Source organism: Sphaeramia orbicularis, chromosome 10 (genome assembly GCF_902148855.1).
Source record: "Sphaeramia orbicularis chromosome 10, fSphaOr1.1, whole genome shotgun sequence".
Classification (NCBI taxonomy): domain Eukaryota; kingdom Metazoa; phylum Chordata; class Actinopteri; order Kurtiformes; family Apogonidae; genus Sphaeramia; species Sphaeramia orbicularis.
The window spans coordinates 50,577,715-50,598,237 of record NC_043966.1 but is presented as its reverse complement, the minus strand read 5'-3'; the positions used below and the strand labels follow the sequence as shown (position 1 = coordinate 50,598,237).

The window sequence follows — 20,523 nt, the reverse complement described above, 5'->3', positions numbered from 1 at the left end:
GAATCAATAAAAGAAATTTGGAAATAAAAAGAGAATCAATAAAAGAAATTTGGAAATAAAAAGAGAATCAATAAAAGAGAATCAATAAAAGAAATGTGGAAATTAAAAGAGAATCAATAAAAGAAATTTAGAAATAAAAAGAGAATCAATAAAAGAAATGTGGAAATAAAAAGAGACTCAATAAAAGAGAATCAATAATAAAAAAAATATACAAATGCAGTCATATCATTGCTTTTGCTTATTCCATTTTGACATTGTCTTTTCCATTTGCGTATTGTCATTGCTTTTCCTTGATGGCTCAGGCTGTCAATCAAATGGCTGTGGGCGGGTCTTCCTGTCCAGGATAACTAGTCGATACCTGATCAGACGATTCCTGCTTGACAGTGGCTATGCAGTAGCTCTGTTTATGTGTTAGCTCTTAGCGCAGGAGACCGGAAGTAGCGTCACGGACAGGAAGTAACGTCACTGTCGCGCCGACATGCACGTACTTAGCGCGAACTTCTGAAATGGAGTCGTCTATATCGAAGCTGCTGAGAGAAGCGACTAACAAGCTGGACGAGCTAGAGACATCATCGCCACAACAGTCAGCTGTACCAGCTGCGTCTCCAAGAGATCCCGTTGATGGTGAGTAGTTTTCAGTTCCTTTGTAAACTATCTTGACTTCCGACGTATATAGGTAGAGGCCTCATTGAGCGGGTGAGCCCGTTGCTGCGATGCGTCAGCCTGTCCGCTAGGCCTGGGCGATTATATGATCGTGAATCGTGATGGCGATTAATTTTAGGTCGATCACGGTGATCAGCTGTGAGCATATTTACTCGATCAGACACGACGGTAATGTACGTGTCAACAACCAATCAGAGTCGACCTTTTCCTGCTCCACTCCTGCTTTTAGGTTGTCGGAGAAGTAAACAGAAGATGTAGTGGTAGATCTGCCTCGTAAACTAATGCAAGCATATGGACCGAACTTCATAAAAAGCCTTGATGTCGCTTAATGCCTTTTATTCACCCATTAACACACACACTAATGTATTTGGGAAACAAATAGGCATCAAAACCAACGTTTGTAAGTTTTAATGTGATGATTATAAATGTTTACTAATTATATATTTAGGACTCTGTACGGGGAGGGCATTGGTGAACGTATATACATACATATATCTATACAACTATACTATTTCTCCGTTCACTCTCTAGTGGTGTACGTGTTTTTGGTTCGCTCTTGCCACATCTAATATGACAACGTGTGATTCAGCGCTCAATGCGGCGTCTACCTATATATGTCTATGCTCTTGACAGCGCACTGTGAGCGGGGCGTTTTTTCAACATATCGTAAATTGACTGATTACAACTGAAATATATCCTTACTTGCAAATACGTGCATAAAGAAAACAATTTTTGTGTGGTGTAATCTACGAGATACACCTGAGTACAGAGGGTTTTTTTCGTGGTAAACATTGTTGGAGCGACAGCCGAGAATAAGAACTGTTTTAGATTATTAATGTACATATTAACATAATTGAAATATGGAATACAGTGAAATGAGCCATCATTAGCCCCACACAGGGAAATATACAAAGCAGCAAAGGAGAAGAGCAGAAATAGAGCACTCAATGAAAAAAAAAAAATCATAAAAAGTCAATGTAGGCTATAAACTGTATGTACAATATAAGAAAACATGAAAAGAATTATTTACACGGTAATTGTACATAGATACAGTTTCTCTGCTCTGCCTCAACTTTAGATGTTATAATATTTCTTCTAAAAAAATATATAGAATCTTCTAGTAAAACTTTCTTTTCTGTTTCTCATAGCTGAGGTGACAAGACTATTCCTGCCATATCAGAGCACATCAAGGTCTCTGACCCCGCGTCACAGGCCAATACCTCGTAACTTTGAGGCCAGAGGAACTGTTGCTCCGTCATACTCACACACCTTCTGCTGTTTAAGCAAAAAATCTACAACCATGGCCCCAAATCGCTACCAGAAGCTGGAGCTGGCGAATGCAGGTTTGGGTGAGAGAAGAATTACTTTTCAAGGTAAGCCTATGCTAAGGTTAATAATAACGCATACATAACACCCTGCAGTTTTTTTTGGTTACTGAATTTAACTTAGATTTTTCACATATCCGATATCATATCATATCAAAAGACATCTTATTAGGAATTCTTTTGAAGAACTTTTTGGGAGCCAACATGGCTCTGGTTCGAGGACACAGGGATTAACAATCTTATTTATGTTTTTAATATGCTTCATCTGAAATGTACAATGTGCTAATTTTATTCTCAAACCGTATTTACTGTTATTTTGAATGTATCTTCTTTTGTAGGCAAAGAGTCCTGCCCCCAATATTTTAAGCAATGTCTGTTTGTTACATTCCCGAAGCTGAGTGAAGCTGGGGGATTTGAGCTTCTTAGGATTCGAGGCTCAACACGAAGCCGGGAGTTGTCTTTAATTTCCTGCCCAAATACAGGGTACAGTGTGAAATATTTGAAATCACCACAGGCAATGATAGGGCATGCAGTAATTTACATTCGACCACTTCAGAGAAGCCTGAACATGGATCAAGTGAGTAGAAAGGCAAATTAACACACAATATTACTAGTACACATTACAACATGTTTACACAAATGTTTATTTCTGGGTATTTTTAAAATTTTGTAAATATCTATGATCGCCTTTCTTTTCTGTTTCTTTTTTAACCACAGGAAGATAGCGAGTCCTCAGACACAACTGGACCTCTGATTGCATGTCTGTCTTGTGGGGTAGAGTTCCAGTTTGATGCAATTAAGGCTCACAGTGAGACGTGTAATAGGTAGGTTGTTTTAAAGAAGCCTCTAAATCATCTCAAGCCTTTAATCGGCTGTCAAAAACAATTTATTTAAATATTTCACTATAGACACTAGATACATTATTTTATTTACAGTCTTCAAAGCTGCTGTACATTATTTGTGCATAATATTTTACATCACTTATTTTATGTAGTGTTTACATTGGCAGATGCACAGCTTTTAGAAATTTCAACCTGCATTAAATGGCATTTTAGTCATTTCAAAATTTTATTGTACCAATTAATTGTACTAGAGTAACTTGTGTAGCTTACAGTGGCTCTTCTGTTTCATAATAAAATGAGCTCAGTAAAGACTTTTTTCCCTTAGTCATTTACAGTGTTGACATTATTCAAATTGAGGCTCAAGTTCTGAAGTACCGAAGTTATTCTTAAGGAAATTATTGGAGTGATGGCATTAAATAAAGCCTAAACTTCAATAAATACAGTGGCCTGTAAAAGTTTGGGCACCCATGGTCAAAATGTCCTTTTTTGTGAACAATTAAACACGTAGAAGATGAAATGATTTCCAAAATGCATGAAGTTACAGACAGATATTGGAGTGTTTCATGTTTAACTTTATGCCTTTTGAAGAACATTTTATCTTCTACTTGTTCAATTGTTCACAAAAACAGAAATTTTGATCATGGGTGGCCAAACTTTTGCATGCCACTATGTTTATAAAACTAAACTTGTTTTACACACTGAAGCACGGCAGAAAATGTAGCAGCTGTGGTGCAGGCAGGGCCATCGTCCGTGTGTGAGGCCATAACAGTCCCACTGCCATCGAGCCCAGGGTCATCACTCCCTTTGATCCAGAGTGTAGATTTGACAGATTCAGGGGAAGGCTGTTCATACGCAGAGGCAGGCAACTGTTTGTGTCCGTATTTTTAATAATTTATAAATGTGTGATCTAAAATTAATAATATAACACTAAAAGGGTTTATTTATTTCAGATTGGAGGACAGTTAATGATCCACTTGAGGCCATAAAGCTCTTCAGACAAAGTGTCATGAAGAATTCTGGTGAGGAGCTTCACTTCAGAATGGACCTCAGGGATTCTAATGAGGCCAGGGAACAGACCATTATCAGCTTCTACAAAAGACAAAGAGTGGACTGGACGGCTCCCCTAACCTGTACTCTTGAAGGTACAGCAAGTAATATAAAGCCTTTATTGCTTTAATAGCTGGAATAATTTTATATTATACCTTTTGTTGTGTTCCAAAAACAGGTGATGCAGCTATAGGGGATGGTGTGAAACGACATTGCCTTTCAACTGTAATGTCCAAATTACAGTTTGGATTTGAATGGAAAATTGGTATGTATGATGTGTACTTGTACAGCATACTGCATTTGTACAGATATAGAGAGATAAATATTAACCCCTAAAGGAAGTTAGATATTTAGAAGGTCATATTCTTGGGTCATTCTTTCAGGTGCTGGAAAGACCCTGTTGTTTGAGGGTGAAAAGGATCACCTTGTTCCTGCAGCATCTCAAGTCTTTGTGGATAGTGACCTTTTCGTGGTAGCTGGCCGAATGATTGGCCATTCCTTTCTTCACAATGGCCCTTGTTTAACTGGTCTAAGCCAAGCTGTTATTCATGTGTTGGGTGGTGGAATGCCTGAAATGGCCTCCATTGACATCAAAGACTGCTGCGATACAGATGTCAGGGAGGCAGTTGAACTGGTACAGACATTATTTTAACAAAAAAAATGCATATTTATTTGTTTTCTTTCTGTTTGCTGTGATTTTGCTTTATTTTCAACGGTTGAAAGGGTCCACTGACCTGACAGCAGATCAGAAGAGGTCCATACAGAGCTTGGCAGTTGGATGGGATCTTCCTGGCGTCACAGAAGAAAACAGGATGGCTGACTGAAAAGATTCTTTTTCATGCTGTAAATAATATTTTTTCTCTCTCATTTATTGTTTCAGCAGTTGTATTTTTGAGTATTTTTTTTAAAACTCTTAACTCTTTACCATAATGTATTAGCAATTTCTGAAAGCCGTTTTGTAATGATCCGTAAATTGTCAAATAAATTCCCCCCCAAAATGAATAACAAATAAATAATAAATAAAATATTTGACATAGAAATAATAATGTGCATGTGAAGTAAAACAAAAATGTGAAGTAGTACAAAGATGTCTTATAATAATTGGTATTTCTTTTCATAGGTTCTTTCCAGATCAAAAAGTCAAATCAAACAGCTACGAAAAGGACTAAAAGAAACGCAGGTTTTGGATCTAGTGACCAAAAGACCAGATACCCTGCCGTTGCTGTTTCCAAGAAGCTGTGCTGTGTTGTACTCACCACAGGTATGTGTATGGCTACTCATTTGTTTAACTGTTTATAAGCTAAAGTTTGTTGATCTCCATACATGCTATATTGCATAACAATGGGATTTTATCTGTAATTGTACAGCTACTTCTGGGACGCATCATTTGGCCAGCGGAGTCTGACAGTGATGATGAGACTGATGACATGAGTCTGGAGGAAAAGTGCCGTATCTCTGGCTTTCTAAGAGAATACATTGAAAATGGTAAGTTTTCAAACAGTACTTTTTCATTTGTGATAACCCCTCAACGTCAGTTTGGCTTTGCAGACCCAAGAAGATTAGCTTCAAAGGAAGCTGAGTTTTTCAAAAGAATTAGCTTTTTCATCCTGGCTATACTAAATTTAAATGTGACATTTTTACCTAAATGCTTTAACTAAAGGTAATTAACAGTTTCAAGTTACAAATTCATTTCGTTATTGTACTGTTGATGTATTTTAATCACTGAATTGAATGGGTTTTATGCAACATTATGTAATTCCACTTTCATTAACACTTTTTAAACTTTTTTTTTTTAACTTTAAAATTAAGTTGCTGATAATTGTATACCTTTGAAATTTCAAAACTACATGTACAGCTCACATGTGTGCCTTTTTGTAATTGTATTTCCTGGACATACAATTGCACAGATGGTAGGAAATGTGCCTGACATATGTACTTTAACTTACCATGTCCCAAATCCTTTCTTAGCCTCCTCACAATGTCTCCTGGAACTTCTGAAGTTCTGGCATGGATGGGAAGTTCCTCCAAAAGAGCTGTATGTAGAAATTGTGCATGGACAAATGCCACAATCCAGCACTTGCATGGAGACCCTTCGGCTGCCGTCGCACTATAGCTCTTATGACGCTTTTTGTGAGGCTCTGAACGCAGCAATCAGTTCTGTTCCAACAGGTTTTGGACTTGTTTAAAATCTTAGGGTTAGTTAAGAGTTTAAAAAAATATTTTAAAAATGAGAGGATTTTCAATCCTATTGTGATGTCCCCCCCCCCCCCCAAATTTTCTTAATGCTTTTAAGAATGTTTGACTTTTAGAATGTTAAAGTGAAGAATGTTTGAATGTTCAAATGTTCAAATGCAATAAAAACAGTTTTGTATCCCTTTGCCATGTCTTAATTTCCAACTGAAGTTGAACAGAATTTTTTTTTTTTTAGGCATTTATTATAAATCCACAAGTTGTCATAACATTAATCACCAAACATTTCATAAAGTGGAATTTGCAATATTTATGTCTTTTTAAAGGTGCTGTTTATAATGTTATGATTATTGTACAGTCCATCATGATATGCCTATGTTTGTTGAAAAATGTCCTTAATAATATTCACTGTATCCATGTATGCCTGCAGTGCCGCAGAAAAAGGAATGTCCGGATCAGGTAATGATGCAATTTCAGCCTGTGTAAGCTGCCGGGGTAGTTGTGCATCAGGTACAGTGACACCGTCTGGGTATGGGTTGTGAGGTCCTGTCCAGTCTACGCCGTAATCATCAGCAACCTGAAGAGAAATCACAATTTGAAAAGTTATCACAAAAAAGTTTTATTGGCAAGTAAACTCCCACACACGCTTGGAAGTTTTCTTGGTACGTGAAACTTCTATTATCCACACACAAGTACTCCAAACACTACAGGGAACTTGTACCTGAAGTGGATCAGCATTATTTCCCTCACGTGTCTGACTAAGCCACAGTTGCATGGGGGACTGCCCTCTCTCTGTCCTCAAGCTGTGGTGATTCCAGGCATCCTTGAATGCCTGAAGGTGCTGCTGAAGCTGTGGAACATAGATCCAGTGGAGAGCAAACAACTCTAGTTCATTGTCAGGATTTAGAAACCCTTCCAATTCCAAATTGCGAAAGAGTGTATGGAACAAGTCGAGGACATTTCCATACACATCTCTCCATAATCTTTCGATTCTGTTGATTGACCAAAAAAACACAATTAGTTCAAATTTTGCAAATATATACAGAAGGAATTTACTTTTCAACATTTCAAAATATGTCTGATCACCATGACAGCAATTAGTTCCACAGTCATACATTACCTTTGGTTATGCACACTGCATCCAGTGATGTGGGACTGCCTGCCTGTTCCTAGATGGCTCACCATGTAATGGGCAACAGCAACATTTTCCCCACCCTTCAGGGAATTGATATATATATATAATAAAAACAAATGCAAAATGCTGTACTTTTCAGAAGTTCTGTATTACTTCTGTCATCTCAATGCAGAAGATGAATGTTTTAATAATGCAATACTTTTTACCTTATCAGACCTTACACGGGATGGTAAGCCATACTGAGCAACAGCCGACATGAAGCTGTCCAGAACAGTCGTGGATTTGTTGTTTGTAGCTGCATCAATGTAAACAATAAGCCTGCTGAATCCATCCACTCCTGCATGTATCACGATCCGCTGTCTATAAAAGAAATATTAAAAATATAAATATATATTTAGAATTACACAGTGGTGTAGAAAAAGGACAAAATAGTTTCATGAATGCAACAAAGAACAAAAGAAATGCAAGGACCTGCCTTATTAGTTTGTGGTTTCCATCAATGTGCCATAAACTGTTTGGAGCAGGGACTGCATACTGCCTGCGCCTCAACACATGCATGGATATTTGCCGTGCTAGGGCAGCCTCAGGATCCACTCGTCGCAGTGAGTTTTGCACACGATAGGCTGCATAACACACACACAAAAGTTAAACTGAAATCAACATATTTGTCCAGTAACAATAAGTATTGGTTTATAAGTTATATTATTGCCAATGACATAACTATAATTGTTGCTCCTCATTCCAAGTTGTTTTGTTCCTGTATATGCAGAAACGCACAATGTAAGGAGCATTTATAACAGGATTTATAACTTTATTACCATGCAACCATTTAAGCTCTCTTGCTCTCAGACAGGTCTTCAGGCCCTGAAGTTGTCCTTATAGCTGTAAACACTATAAGGACTACCAGGGCCTAGGAACCTGTCTGCGAAGGAAATCTTTAACAGCATTTCAAAGGATTTTAAAGAAAATATTGAAATATTTCATTGATGGTATCATCTCTACATTTATTTCCATTCTGTTAATTGTATACTTGGTCCATTTTAAATTGTGACTTTGATCTGGAAAATTCCAGCATCCATACTTACTTTGCAAATGTACACCCTGTGATTTAAGAAGACCATGAATCATCCTAATCCCTGCTCTGGGATTATGCCTGTGGATGTCTGCGACAATGCCATCAAGTTCATCATCAGTCAGTGGAGTGTACAAATCTGACAACCTGCCAAAAGATTATACAACAGCCAAATGTAAAAACTGAACATCTATTGACTTACCAGTATGATTTATTTTCATTTTAAATGACTATGTTACTAGTGAATCCATTTCTTGTTGTGTAAACAATACTGTCAATAAAATTACGATCTATAAAATACTCACTTCAATCCATGGGATGCCATTCTCCTTCTGATGGTTCTAGTTGACACTCCAAACAGTTCACCTATTTTGGTAGCAGGTAACCCCAGAAGAACATATGACTCCATAATGTCCACTGGTATCTCTAGTCTAGGTCGTCCAGGTCCTGACTGCCTAGCTTCAACACGTAGTTGCATGCATACCTAGGAAACCACAAACATGACAAATGACATCCGGAAAAGAATTATGTGTAACCACAATATCTTTTCTGAATCTATCATTGCATGTGGAGCTGATCCAGGCTACTGCTGCAAAGTGTCACAAAGTATGATTATAACTACGGCAAGACTGACAGACCGGAGGCAGATGAAGTACACACACAAACCTGCCGTTGTAGTAATTTACTGAATAAAACTGTGTACCAACACCTTTTCACCTCAGCACACTGTGTGACTCTGCCCTAATCTGTTCGTTTGTGTGAACTGAGCCCAGCTCTGCCCATAGCTAGTGCTAACTTCGGCCGTGGCTGCTAATTAGTGTATTGTGAATGCCTAATACATGAATCAGAGTCATAGTGTAGCTTTTGTCCCTCTTAAGACTTGTGTACAAAGCTGACCGATAACGTGACAGGATCGTATTTGGGGATAAGACACTTACCTCCTCAAGATTGCGCCATACAGCTTCGTCCATGTCTGCATCCCTCAGTGCAGATATTTCTCCAAGACTTTCCATTACATCTTCCACCAACCTTAAAATATAGTCCTTTGGAAAATTTTCCTCCACATACCGAGCAATTGCTAATAATTCTCGTTGAACGCCTCTTCTCAATTCATCCACGTCCACCATATTTAACTTTCCCTCTTTTTACTTCAGATAAATGTGTATGCGCGTCTACGTCCTGTCCGTGACGCTACTTCCGGTCTCCCGCGCTAACAGCTAACACATAAACAGAGCTACTGCATAGCCACTGTCAAGCAGGAATCGTCTGATCAGGTATCGACTAGTTATCCTGGACAGGAAAACCCGCCCACAGCCATTTGATTGACAGCTTGAGCCATCAGGGAAAAGCAATGACAATACGCAAATGGAAAAGACAATGTCAAAACACAAATGGAAAAGACAATGTCAAAACACAAATGGAAAAGACAATGTCAAAACACAAATGGAAAAGACAATGTCAAAATGCAAATGGAAAAGACAATGTCAAAATGCAAATGGAAAAGACAATGTCAAAATGGAATAAGCAAAAGCAATGATATGACTGCATTTGTATATTTTTTTTACTATTGATTCTCTTTTATTGATTCTCTTTTTATTTCCAAATTTCTTTTATTGATTCTCTTTTATTGATTCTCTTTTTATTTCCAAATTTCTTTTATTGATTCTCTTTTTATTTCCAAATTTCTTTTATTGATTCTCTTTTTATTTCCACATTTATTTCCTTTTAATTTTGGCACTCCTGTGATTCCATACTGTTTTGCACCCTTGTGTCCTATTCGTCCAGACCGTAACCCCACCCACGTAGGAGTCCGTGGGCATCGTCCCCGTCACTTGCTTTGCCCAAACACTACTGCAGCCCCCCGCTTCGGCAGCTCCACCATGTCCCCGTTGGAGAGAGCCGTGTCCTCGTGCCGTGTCCTCGTGCCGCTGATGCTGCTGTTCGCTGACCGTCCGAGTCTCGCGGCCCATCCGCTGCTCGTGTTCTTGATCGATGGATTCCGATACGACTACATGAACGACCTGCGCGCGCTTCCCGGATTCGGCGAGCTCGTGGCCACTGGAGTGAAAGTGGACTACATGACCCCGGACTTCCCCAGTTTATCATACCCGAATTACTACTCACTACTTACAGGTAATCCGTCCGTCCACTGTTGTAGTAGAGGAGAATAGGGACAGCTAGCATCTTACAATTTCCTCAATAAATCAAAAACTAATAATGTTTGTCGTTACCCCCCCCCCCCCCCCCCCAAAAAAGGAATAGTTTTGTTTTTAGATACATTCCCGTTTTTATTCCTATTTCTACACATCAGTAATCATCTTTGACCAGGTGCAATAATTACATACTGAGTCTACGTTACACTTTGTATCAGGAATAAATCACAGTCATAATCATTTCATGAAGTAAAAAATGTTTACTCCAATTCAATGGGCAACGGTGTATTTTGGGAAGTTGTGCAAATAATGGTTAAAACATGTTTAGAACAAAGTCAAAGACAGACTTTGTACAGTACAGGAGAGAAACTATATATTCAGAAATCTGAAATCCACAGTAGTGATGATTTTTTAAGACAGTTATCTTAAATATTGTTGTTATTGGTTTAAAGACTTTTCTTTGTCCTATATGTAAGTTGAAGAAACCAGACACTTATTTTGCTGTGTAATGAACTTGAGCACTGAGGTGAAATTGTGTAGATGTTTGTTTTAAAATGCAGCATTAAAGTACAAAACTACGGAAGTGTATTGCATTCACACAAAAAATTAAATTTGGCTCTGTTTTTCTGAATTAACGAGGTAATTACAAGAAAAAATAAGTAAAAAAAAAAAAATCAGCGCTGTTTTTCTGAATTAATGAGATACTGTTTTCTGAAAAACGTTAAATTTGGCTATGTTTTTCTGAATTTACGAGATATGGTTTTCTGAAAAAAAATAAATTTGCTCGGTTTTTCTGAGTTTACGAGATACTGTTTTCTGAAAAAAATTAAATTCGGCTCTGTTTATCTGTGTCAGTGGGACAGTGGTCCCTGATCCAGGCAGGAGCTCCTTCTACCTGTGCTGCTGAAAAGCCTTCAGGGGAGCATGAAGTTTTTCCCGTTCTCGTAACCGGTTCCATTTACAGATCATGGAAGTAGTTTCGTTTACAGAACTCAGAACCAAGCTGTGCTCACACCTCCAAGCCCTGCTTCGCGCGATCAAGCTCTCCAAGCTCACCAGTGTGCAAGCCGGTTCACCCCCCCCCCCCCCCCATAGCTTTCCATCAGGTCCAGGTGGGGTGCGGGGGCGCGCGGTGAACTGTTACACCAAGCTGCTCCTCCACCGATCTAGTTCTGAGTAATGCTTTCCATCAGGTCCGACAAATAAATTAATACACATTTGCACTCTTCTGCTGTTTATATTTTCTTTAATGCTGGTGAATGTCATTTTATTTGACATCATTAATGCCAACTCCCATCACTGCGTCATGTTCTCCAGGAAGCCGGGCTACAGGCTCCGAGCGCCGGCTCCTGTCCGGCTTGCACACCGGTGAGCTTGGAGGGCTTGATCCGTGCGCGAAGCGGGGCTTGGAGGTCAGAGCACAGCTTGGTTCTGAGTTCTGTAAACCAAACTACTTCCATGATCTGTGAACGGAACCGGTTACGAGAACGGAAAAAACTCCACGCTCCCCTGAAGGCTTTTCAGCAGCACAGGTAGAAGGAGCTCCTGCCAGGATCAGGGACCACTGTCCCACTGACACAGATAAACAGAGCCGAATTTAATTTTTTTCAGGAAACAGTATCTCATAAACTCAGAAAAACAGAGCAAAAATTTTTTTTTTTCAGAAAACAGTATCTCGTAAATTCAGAAAAACCGCCGAATTTAATGTTTTTCAGAAAACAGTATCTCAATTCATAAAAACAGCGCCGATTTTTTTTTTTTTTAACTTATTTTTTCTCGTAATTACGAGAGAATTATCCCGTTAATTCAGAAAAATAGAGCCGAATTTAGTTTTTTGTGTGAATGCAATATGCTTTCGTACAAAACACATAGGCATTATAATTTAAAATGGATTAAAATGTAAGATATTTAAAGAGCATTATCTCACATGTTATTCAGATTCGGCGTAACTCCCAGAAATCATGTGCTATTCTCTGTCCATGGCACCTCGAGTCCCCAATACTTAATAACAACCAAATTCTGAAACTGATGTTCCAGTGGACCCTGAACTTTGTTTTCTGGGGAACTTTACAAGTATCCGTGGTTCTCTAAACAATGCTCAACTCAAATTTATGGAAGTTGCTCTATGTGTGGCCAAGAAGTGCAGTGCAGTGTCATGGAAATCTGATTGCCCTCCTCTTATGGTGATAAGGTGGACTTTTGAGATGAACAGTTGCATCCCCCTGGAAAAATCACTGTCTCAGAAAACAATATAACGCCTTTTTGAAAATTTGGCAGCCATATTCAGACCATATTGGTACATCTTTTAGACCAAGTACTTAATGTAGTTATCTGTATTGACCTTGTGCACTGACTGTTTTGCCCTCTTTTTTTTTTTCTTCATTTTGTAAGGTTAGCCTTCTTGCCTTGCTTAATATTGTTTTGTCTTTATATTGATGGTATATTTTGTTTGTACACATTGCATATAAAAAACTGAAAATAGAATATTAAAAAAAAACAAAAAAAAAACAAAAAAACAACCAAATTCTGATAGGACAGAGGCCTGTTACTTTTTCCCAGTAGGAGAAAAAAGGCATACATACCTTTGGGGATGTTTATAATGACACCAGTCTTTGGTCATTTCAGGATCTGAAAGACTCTTATGACCCATCAGGCTCATCTTTTTTTTTTTTTTTTTTTTTTAAATCTTCAGCTTAGAGTGGCACTTAAGGCCTATGGGGCCCTGTGGGGTCAGCTTCTGAAACACCACCCCTTTTATAAACTCATTCTGAACAGAGGAACTTCCAAGGGCTTCTGTAATGGTCTGAGTACGGAAACTGAACCCAATTGCAAGACCCGGAGACAGACGTAAAAGTTCACTGTGTTTATTAAACACAATAATAAGAGACAATTCACAGGCAATATTGATAAGCAGATCCTTGAAGACAATGGATCCCGGACTCTTCACAGGATCCAGAGACAGGACCAGAGGTTGGACTTCACAGCCCGGACCGTTAACATGCGTCGGTAACCCGACTAGGGAAAAGCAGAGACTAGTCAGAGTCCAAACCAGGTCATACACAGGAAAGCAAACGGAAAGGCAACATGACATTAGGAAAAGGCAGGCTCACGTACCAGTAAATCAGGCAGAAGGTCAAACACACGAGGAATCAGATGGCGGCAGAGGCACAGACAAGGGTTGGGCAAAAAGGCAGGAGTCAAAAAAGGCAGTCCGGGTCAAAAACAGGCAAACAGACAGGATCCAAAAACGCTGGTAAGTATCGCACAGAGGAGAATACAAACTGGCACAGGACAAGGGGAAACACTGGGCTTAAATACACAAGAGGAAGGGAAGAAAACGAGATGCAGGTGTAGCAAATCAGGGCGGGGAAAGGTAATCACACAGGTGGGGAAAATTAGGAAGAGGAAGCAAAGACACCAGACATGACACATGAGGAGGACTTAACAAAATAAAACAGGAAATGACAGACAAGACAGACAAAACCAGACTAATGTCTGGGAGCTGGTGTGACAGCTTCGTCTCTATTTTTAATACTTTTGTACTAAAGTCCTCTTACAAGGACCTGCTCTTAGACAAACAGTGGAGAAGTGATGTTCCAGGACATAGACCTGATTTTGATTGGGACACATTCTGGTCTGACATTTTGCTGACTTCACATAATCCAAATCACCAACAAATTCATCTGAATTTTGCTCATGGAATTTACTTGACCCCACGAAGACTGCACTTGCTGAGTCTAGTGCCTGATCCCCAGTGTACCCTGTGTTCCCTTGGGGCTCCTGGTACATTCCTTCCCATGTTCTGGCAGTGCCCACCTGTTGCTTTTTTTGGGAACAGGGTATCTTCTCATTTAGCAGATATATTTTCTCTGATAATTCCAGTGTCAGTGACTACTTTATTCCTAAATGATTTATCTCAGTTGTCGACATCTGGGCACCAGAAAAGACTTATACTTGCTGGCCCGACTGCAGCTAAGAAGTGAGTAGCTATGAGGTAGAAACACCCTGATAAGCTGTCAATGAACAATTGGATCTTCACATTTCTTGACATTATTTACCCAGAATTGTCCACTGCTCGTGTGATTGGATTCAGGGAATCTATGATTGATCTATGGGTTTCAGTGGTGGGGAAACTAAAGGAGCGGATCTAGCCACCTAGTTTGCTTGTAGCTTGCAGTTCTGAGGGGTCCAGGGGTGGTGGGAGGGAAGGGGGGCGTTACTTTGTGGGGTTTTTTTTGTTTTGTTTTGTTTGCTTGTTTGTTGCTTTTTTTTTTTTTTTTTTTACTATTGCAGTCACTTATTTTGTCATTTTTATCTCTGTCATTATGTTTTGTATTTGTTATTAGTATGTACTGCCTTTTTCAACATTTGGAAAACAAATAAAAAATTTGATCACAAAAAAAGATGAAACAGTAAGTAAAGGGCTAATGAGATGTAAAGGACATAAAAGAGACAACAAGGGGAAAAAAATGGGAATGAAAGCAACACGATGAAAATGATACACTAGATGTAACAAGATGTTGTAAAATGTGACAAGATGGGTACAAGACATAAATAAATGGAATTCTACTTAGGCTGTTGTAGCTGTAGCTACATTCCCCTGTGGATCAGTGCAGTAGTGCTTCCTCTAATCGTAGACTCTAGTCTTTCTTAACTGACCCCCCCCCCCCATTTAAAAAAAAAGGCAATTTCTCGCCTGCCCTATGTGGTATAGTTTCAGGGACGGGGCTTCAGGGGGGGCTGGGGGGCAGTGTTCCACCGGCCCAGGCCTTGGGGGCCTGAGACAGAAGAGCAGGCCCTGACCTTTTCCTGCAATAATTTAATATATGATGACTGAACCTATATATGTTTGTGTTTATATAAGTTGTCCCAGCCTTATTGAGTCATAGTAAAAATTTGAAAAGATTGACCTTGGTCTTGTGGGTTTATTCAAAACATAGCATAAAAGTGTGTGTTGCATTGCTGGCTTCATATTCACTCTCACAGTTAACTTTACAATGTTCAAATTTACAAATGGATCGCCGATATTGTCTCCAAATGTATTTTGGGTTTAATCATCATCAACAGCCGTCCACCAATGGAATCATCAATCACTAGTCAACAGAAAGTCCAGGCATGTGGATCTAAACCAATGTAATCATGTGGCAGTTCATATAAGCATAAAAGTGGAGCGACAAAACGCAAAGAAAAGGAGAGGAGAGGGCAAGAAAAAGCCTAGTTACAGAGGCTAGACACTTTTTTTGTCCGTCCGACTCCTAATCCTCCTGGAGATGAACTAGCAACTGCTAGCAGTGATTGAAGCCCACCAATACTGACAGCACAGTCAGGGAGCCAGATTCACAGGTACAATTCTAACAGTCACTGGCAGTGTAGAGTAAGTGATGTGTGAATTAGTTGGCGATATGGTTGTTCTTGTAGTTGCCCCGTCACCAAGCTTACAGGGTGGGGAAGCAAAATTTACAATATTTTGAGGCAGGGATTGAAATACAGTGTATGACCAATTAGTTTATTTAAAGTCATGAGAATTTATTTGCCACAAGAAAATTTACATAATAGAAAATGTTTTTGTTCTATGTGTCCTCCTTCTTTCTCAATAACTGCCTTCACACGCTTCCTGAAACTTGCGCAAGTGTTCCTCAAATATTCGGGTGACAACTTCTCCCATTCTTCTTTAATAGTATCTTTAAGAAAGTCGACATTGCTATGTGATGTTCTATTGGTAGCATGTTCTAAAACGCCCCAAATAGCATAATCCAGAGGGTTTAGATCTGGGCTAGAAGGCGGCCATAAACATGATTCCCACAAATTGCTTAAGTTGGATTTGTTGCTGTTGTCAACAAGTGTTTTGGTGTTCTTGTGTAAGAATTTAACTTCAAATCATATTTTACTGCATTTCTAACGGTCTTGTTGTCTACCTCAAGTTCAATTGCCATTTTTCTCATGGATTTGGTTGGATCCTTTAGGATTTTGGATTTGAGAGCTTTAATAAAAGCTTTGGTATGTTTTTTGTTGCTTCCTCCACTTCCAGACTTTCTCGTAATGGTTTTGCTCACAGTCATTCTCTTCTTTACATTATAAACAGTCTTTATGGACACTCCAACTATTTTTGAAATCTCCTTTGGTGTGACGAGTGCATTCAGCAAATCACACACTCTTTGACGTTTGCTTTCCTGATTACTCATATGGGCAAAAGTTTCTGAAAAGGTATGGATAATAGTGTTAGGTATGATTATGACATCAATATATGTTTGGTTTCAAAACAATTGACGTAGTGCCTGCTGAGAAAAAACAACTAAATGTTCATTGTAAATTTTGCTTCCTCACCCTGTATATCCCCTTATTTATCTCTTTGCTGTACAGCGGTGATGTTAGGACAGTTACTAGCTGCTCCAGGGAAGACCTAGTCCTAATGTTTGACCAGCAGCCCCCCTCCTTACCTGCGCTGCAAAGGGAAGTATCGGACACTGAAAATTAAAGCAGCAGGCTCATTCTCAAAATTAAAGCTCATTAATAAAAACCACTTGAGGAGCATGATGGGACACGAGAGACTTAGTGGACTAGCAGTTTTGTCCATTGAGAATGAGTGAGACAAGATGATGGACGTACAGCGCATTGTGGACGAGTTCGCTGAGCGTAAGGCTCGCCATGTACCTTTTAAATAGTGGTGAGTAGGTCTACTAGTTTTTAGTGAATTTGTGATCGTACGTGAATTTGTGGGCCACCATGCCAACTTTGCAAAACATTCTAGCTATTGATACAGTAGCCTACTGTGCTGTCAGTAGTTGAAGTGGTTCGTTAAAGTGGGTGTCAGAATGATGTGGTTGCTATCAGTGGTACTGAACTACTTTGACTTTGTGTTGTTATTATTAGGGGCCAGGTAGCCTAATGTTTTTGTTGTTCTCTTGGTTTCTTAGACTTCATGTCTGTTTGATTGATGTCAAAATGACATGGTTGCTGTCCATGGTGCTGAACCCGTACTTTCAAATTCTTTGAGCTGTGTCTCAAAAATGTTGTAACACTTGAAGCCCCACTGTTCCAGGCATGTGTATGGTGTAAAGCGATGTAATCACAAGCTTTATTGGGTTTAAAGGGCCCAGTCATGTGCGCCGCCTCTGGCCTGGTACTGACATGTTCTGCCATTGTATAGTTTGTGGTATAGTTTGGCTGATTAAGGTTCAATTTTTTGTCCAACACTTTTTCATCGTTACATGCTGCCACTTGGAAACGTCATCAGGAGACACTGCATCAGTTTCCATCGTTACGCTGATGATACACAGCTGTGCGTCACCTGTCTCATGCTGACTCAGGACCAGTTGATGCCCTTTTAAACTGCATTTTAGACATCATGTCCTGGATAGCAGAAAACTTTCTTCAACTCAACCAGGACAAAACTGAAGTTTGAACTATTGGTTCTGAAGCTCAGAGAGAGAAACTTAATACAAAGCTGCAAGAACTGGTACTAAAACCCTGTCAACAAGTAAAAACCCTTGGAGTTATCTTTGAGTTGAATCTTAGTTTTGAACCACATATTAGAAGTATAACAAAAACTGGATTTTATTATCTGAAGAATGTTGCCGGTGTGCGACCGTTTCTCTCCCAAGCCAACATAGAGACACTGATGCATGCTTTTATTACCTGCTGAATTGACTACTGTAATGCTCTACTTTCAGGTCTTCCTAAGAAAAACATTGCTCAGTTGCAATTATTACGAAACTCATCTGTCCGAATGCTGATGAGGACCAGAAAGAAAGCAAACATTACACCAATTTTAAAGTCTCCAAATTGCTTCCTGTGTGCTTCAGAATTGATTTTAAGATCATTTTATTGGTTTATAAAGCTCTTAATGGTTTTAGTCCTGCTTATGTATCAGATTTGCTTTTATCATATGGACCCTCTAGAACCCTCAGGTCTTCAGGTAGTGGCCTTTTAATCATCCCCAAAGTTAGAACAAAAATCCACAGTGAGGCATCATTTCATAATTATGGTCCATGTCAGTGGAGCAGCCTGCCTGAGGACCTGAGGGCCACAGAGAGTGTTGATATGTTTAAAAACAAACTCAAGACCTACCTCTTTATCCTGGATAAATTAATTAATTAAATTTTATCTCTTTATTTATTTTGTATTTATTATAATAATTGTGTACTTATGTATTCATTGACTGTTATTAATTTGTTTTCTAGCTGGCATATTCTTCTGTTTTGTTACTTACTTATTTATTTTATTTTAACTTATTAGTTTACTTATTTATTGGTTGATTTAAAATTGCTTGCTATCTTGAGTTTTTATCTTGCCTCTGGTGTTTCCTCACTTATGCTAGTGCCTCCTCAGCTCCTGGCCTTCTTTTATGAAGGCTATTCTTATTTTGTCTTTATCACTACAAAGTCTTTCCTTATGTGTGCATTTTATTGTTATTCTTGTGTGAAGCACTTTGTTTTGCACTCTGCATGAAAAGTGCTACACAGGGTGTATCAGAAAAAGTAGACTCAGAAAAAAACAACATAAAACCAAAATGTGAAGACATTTTCAAAATCTGGTCATATGTGTTTATTTACCATGTAATTCTCCCTTGATTGGCACCAGTGTCCTGGGTCAGTTTTCATGCTTTAGTGAACAACGCTAATTTGAATTGTGCAAAATGTAAGTCTTTTGCGTATGGAAGTGTTAGGGTTAATATGAGATCTGTCGCCATGGATGACAAATTCCATTGGTCTTTTACTTGCATACATAAAACAGGAAAAAAATAATGACATGTGAACCCCATACCATCGATACCAAGATTTCACATTAACGACAGGTCTGAGTCTATTATGCCAAACACAAGGGGTTAATTCTGTTAGTGAGGATTCACAGTCAGTCAGAATGGTTGAGCGATGCCATGGATTTAATGTCCTTCCAGGCTGCTCTAAGATCACCCTTAGCATGCTGATTTTCAATCTTCTTTTTATAATTTATTTTTGCTTTCTTTATTTCATTCTTAACTTCCCTTGAGAAAGACTTTCTTTCCAAAATATCACCAGAGAAAAACATTTGTTTCTTTTTGTTAATGACAAATTTAAGTTCCATAGTCATCCAAGGTTTATTGTTAGTGTACATGATCACTTTTTTAGTTTGAATTTCAGAGTCTGCACAAAAAGGGATATAGGAAGAAATAGTATCTGTCAGTTCATCCATGCTGTCACACGCATTGAAGAAACAGTCCCGTTTGGTGCACTTCAAAGAGGCCTGGAGACTGGCTACACTGTCCTCAATCTAGACTTTGACTGTCCTCTCCTCCCTCTCCCTGCACTGGAAGGACAGCTCATACACAGGGACTAAATACACGCTGCTATAAGACACGCCAAAGGAGGGCAGAGCCAGTGACTTATATGCTCCCAGCACAGAACCTTAACAGAGATCCAGTGTAGTATTCCTGTGCATGGTTGGACATGTGACATACTGCTCGTAGGTCCTGAGTGTTTTGGTTAGAGTACAATGGTTAAAATCACCCATTATGAATTTTGGCGACTCTGGGCTGATTGTGTCCAGTTTGTGCATGATGTCAGCAGTCAGCTGGGAAGCCGCTGTCACATTGGCACACGGATAAATATACACGAGTGTGTAAAAAAGCTGCTGAAATTCCAGAGGAAGGTAGAAAGGGCAAGGAGAAATTGACAATAGCTCAATGACAGCAGTGCATATTGTCTCCTGAAACACCAGTGTTCCAGTACTTTTAATTTATGTAAAACACACCTCCTCCTCATCTCTTCCAGTACTGGCAGCATTCAGTGATGATAGGGGTTGATGGTAAATATTAGGCCTCTCAACTGGGACCATTGACAGTGAGGACAAGCAGGACTGGTTAAAAGCTGGGGTTCACAAACTTTTTCAGTGTGAGACTCAAAGGAGAACTTTGCCTTCTTCTCTGGACCCAAATATGCTGTACAGTTTTACTGACTTTTTCATCATCAAAATAATGTTGACTGAAAAGACTTTTCTACCTGTTCAGAGACAAACACGTGGATCAGGAACAGCTTGTCATATATCAGTCACAGCTACCAAATAATGTCAGCAATCACTTTTAACAGTGACACTGACTAATGTTAGCTTGCAACAAACA

General features: G+C 39.1%; 3 protein-coding genes across 5 annotated transcripts in view; 2 read left to right on the top strand and 1 right to left on the bottom strand.

Annotated features, from left to right (window-relative positions):
* The first annotated feature begins 322 nt into the window (after nt 1–322).
* LOC115427419 (uncharacterized) lies at nt 323–6,136 on the top strand. 3 transcript variants are annotated; one of them, XM_030145967.1, is made up of 12 exons: nt 323–624; nt 1,812–2,036; nt 2,327–2,565; nt 2,706–2,812; nt 3,535–3,698; nt 3,781–3,972; nt 4,056–4,142; nt 4,261–4,511; nt 4,601–4,720; nt 4,998–5,138; nt 5,245–5,362; nt 5,846–6,136. In XM_030145967.1, the coding sequence occupies exons 1-9, from the start codon at nt 507–509 to the stop codon at nt 4,613–4,615; spliced, it is 1,398 nt and encodes a 465-aa protein (XP_030001827.1). In that variant the 5' UTR covers nt 323–506; the 3' UTR covers nt 4,616–4,720; nt 4,998–5,138; nt 5,245–5,362; nt 5,846–6,136. The 3 variants fall into 3 exon arrangements, with proteins under 3 accessions (XP_030001827.1, XP_030001826.1, XP_030001828.1); XM_030145966.1 differs by lacking the exons at nt 4,601–4,720; nt 4,998–5,138; nt 5,245–5,362; nt 5,846–6,136 and having other exon boundaries at nt 4,261–4,581; XM_030145968.1 differs by lacking the exons at nt 3,535–3,698; nt 4,601–4,720; nt 4,998–5,138; nt 5,245–5,362; nt 5,846–6,136 and having other exon boundaries at nt 3,788–3,972; nt 4,261–4,581.
* Nucleotides 6,137–6,320: 184 nt separating this feature from the next.
* LOC115427420 (uncharacterized) lies at nt 6,321–9,427 on the bottom strand. The gene is made up of 8 exons (XM_030145969.1): nt 9,213–9,427; nt 8,580–8,758; nt 8,288–8,421; nt 7,678–7,825; nt 7,409–7,562; nt 7,188–7,282; nt 6,789–7,059; nt 6,321–6,644 (listed from the first exon to the last, which is right to left on the bottom strand). Exons 1-8 carry the CDS (start codon nt 9,399–9,401, stop codon nt 6,441–6,443), a joined length of 1,374 nt encoding a protein of 457 aa, XP_030001829.1. The 5' UTR covers nt 9,402–9,427; the 3' UTR covers nt 6,321–6,440.
* Nucleotides 9,428–10,135: 708 nt separating this feature from the next.
* enpp6 (ectonucleotide pyrophosphatase/phosphodiesterase 6) overlaps nt 10,136–20,523 on the top strand; it is a 50,356-nt gene continuing 39,968 nt past the window's right edge. Inside the window, exon 1 of the mRNA XM_030145970.1 lies at nt 10,136–10,407. Within this exon, the coding sequence (XP_030001830.1) occupies nt 10,155–10,407 (253 nt within the window). The 5' untranslated portion in view covers nt 10,136–10,154. The remainder of the gene's footprint in view (nt 10,408–20,523) is intronic.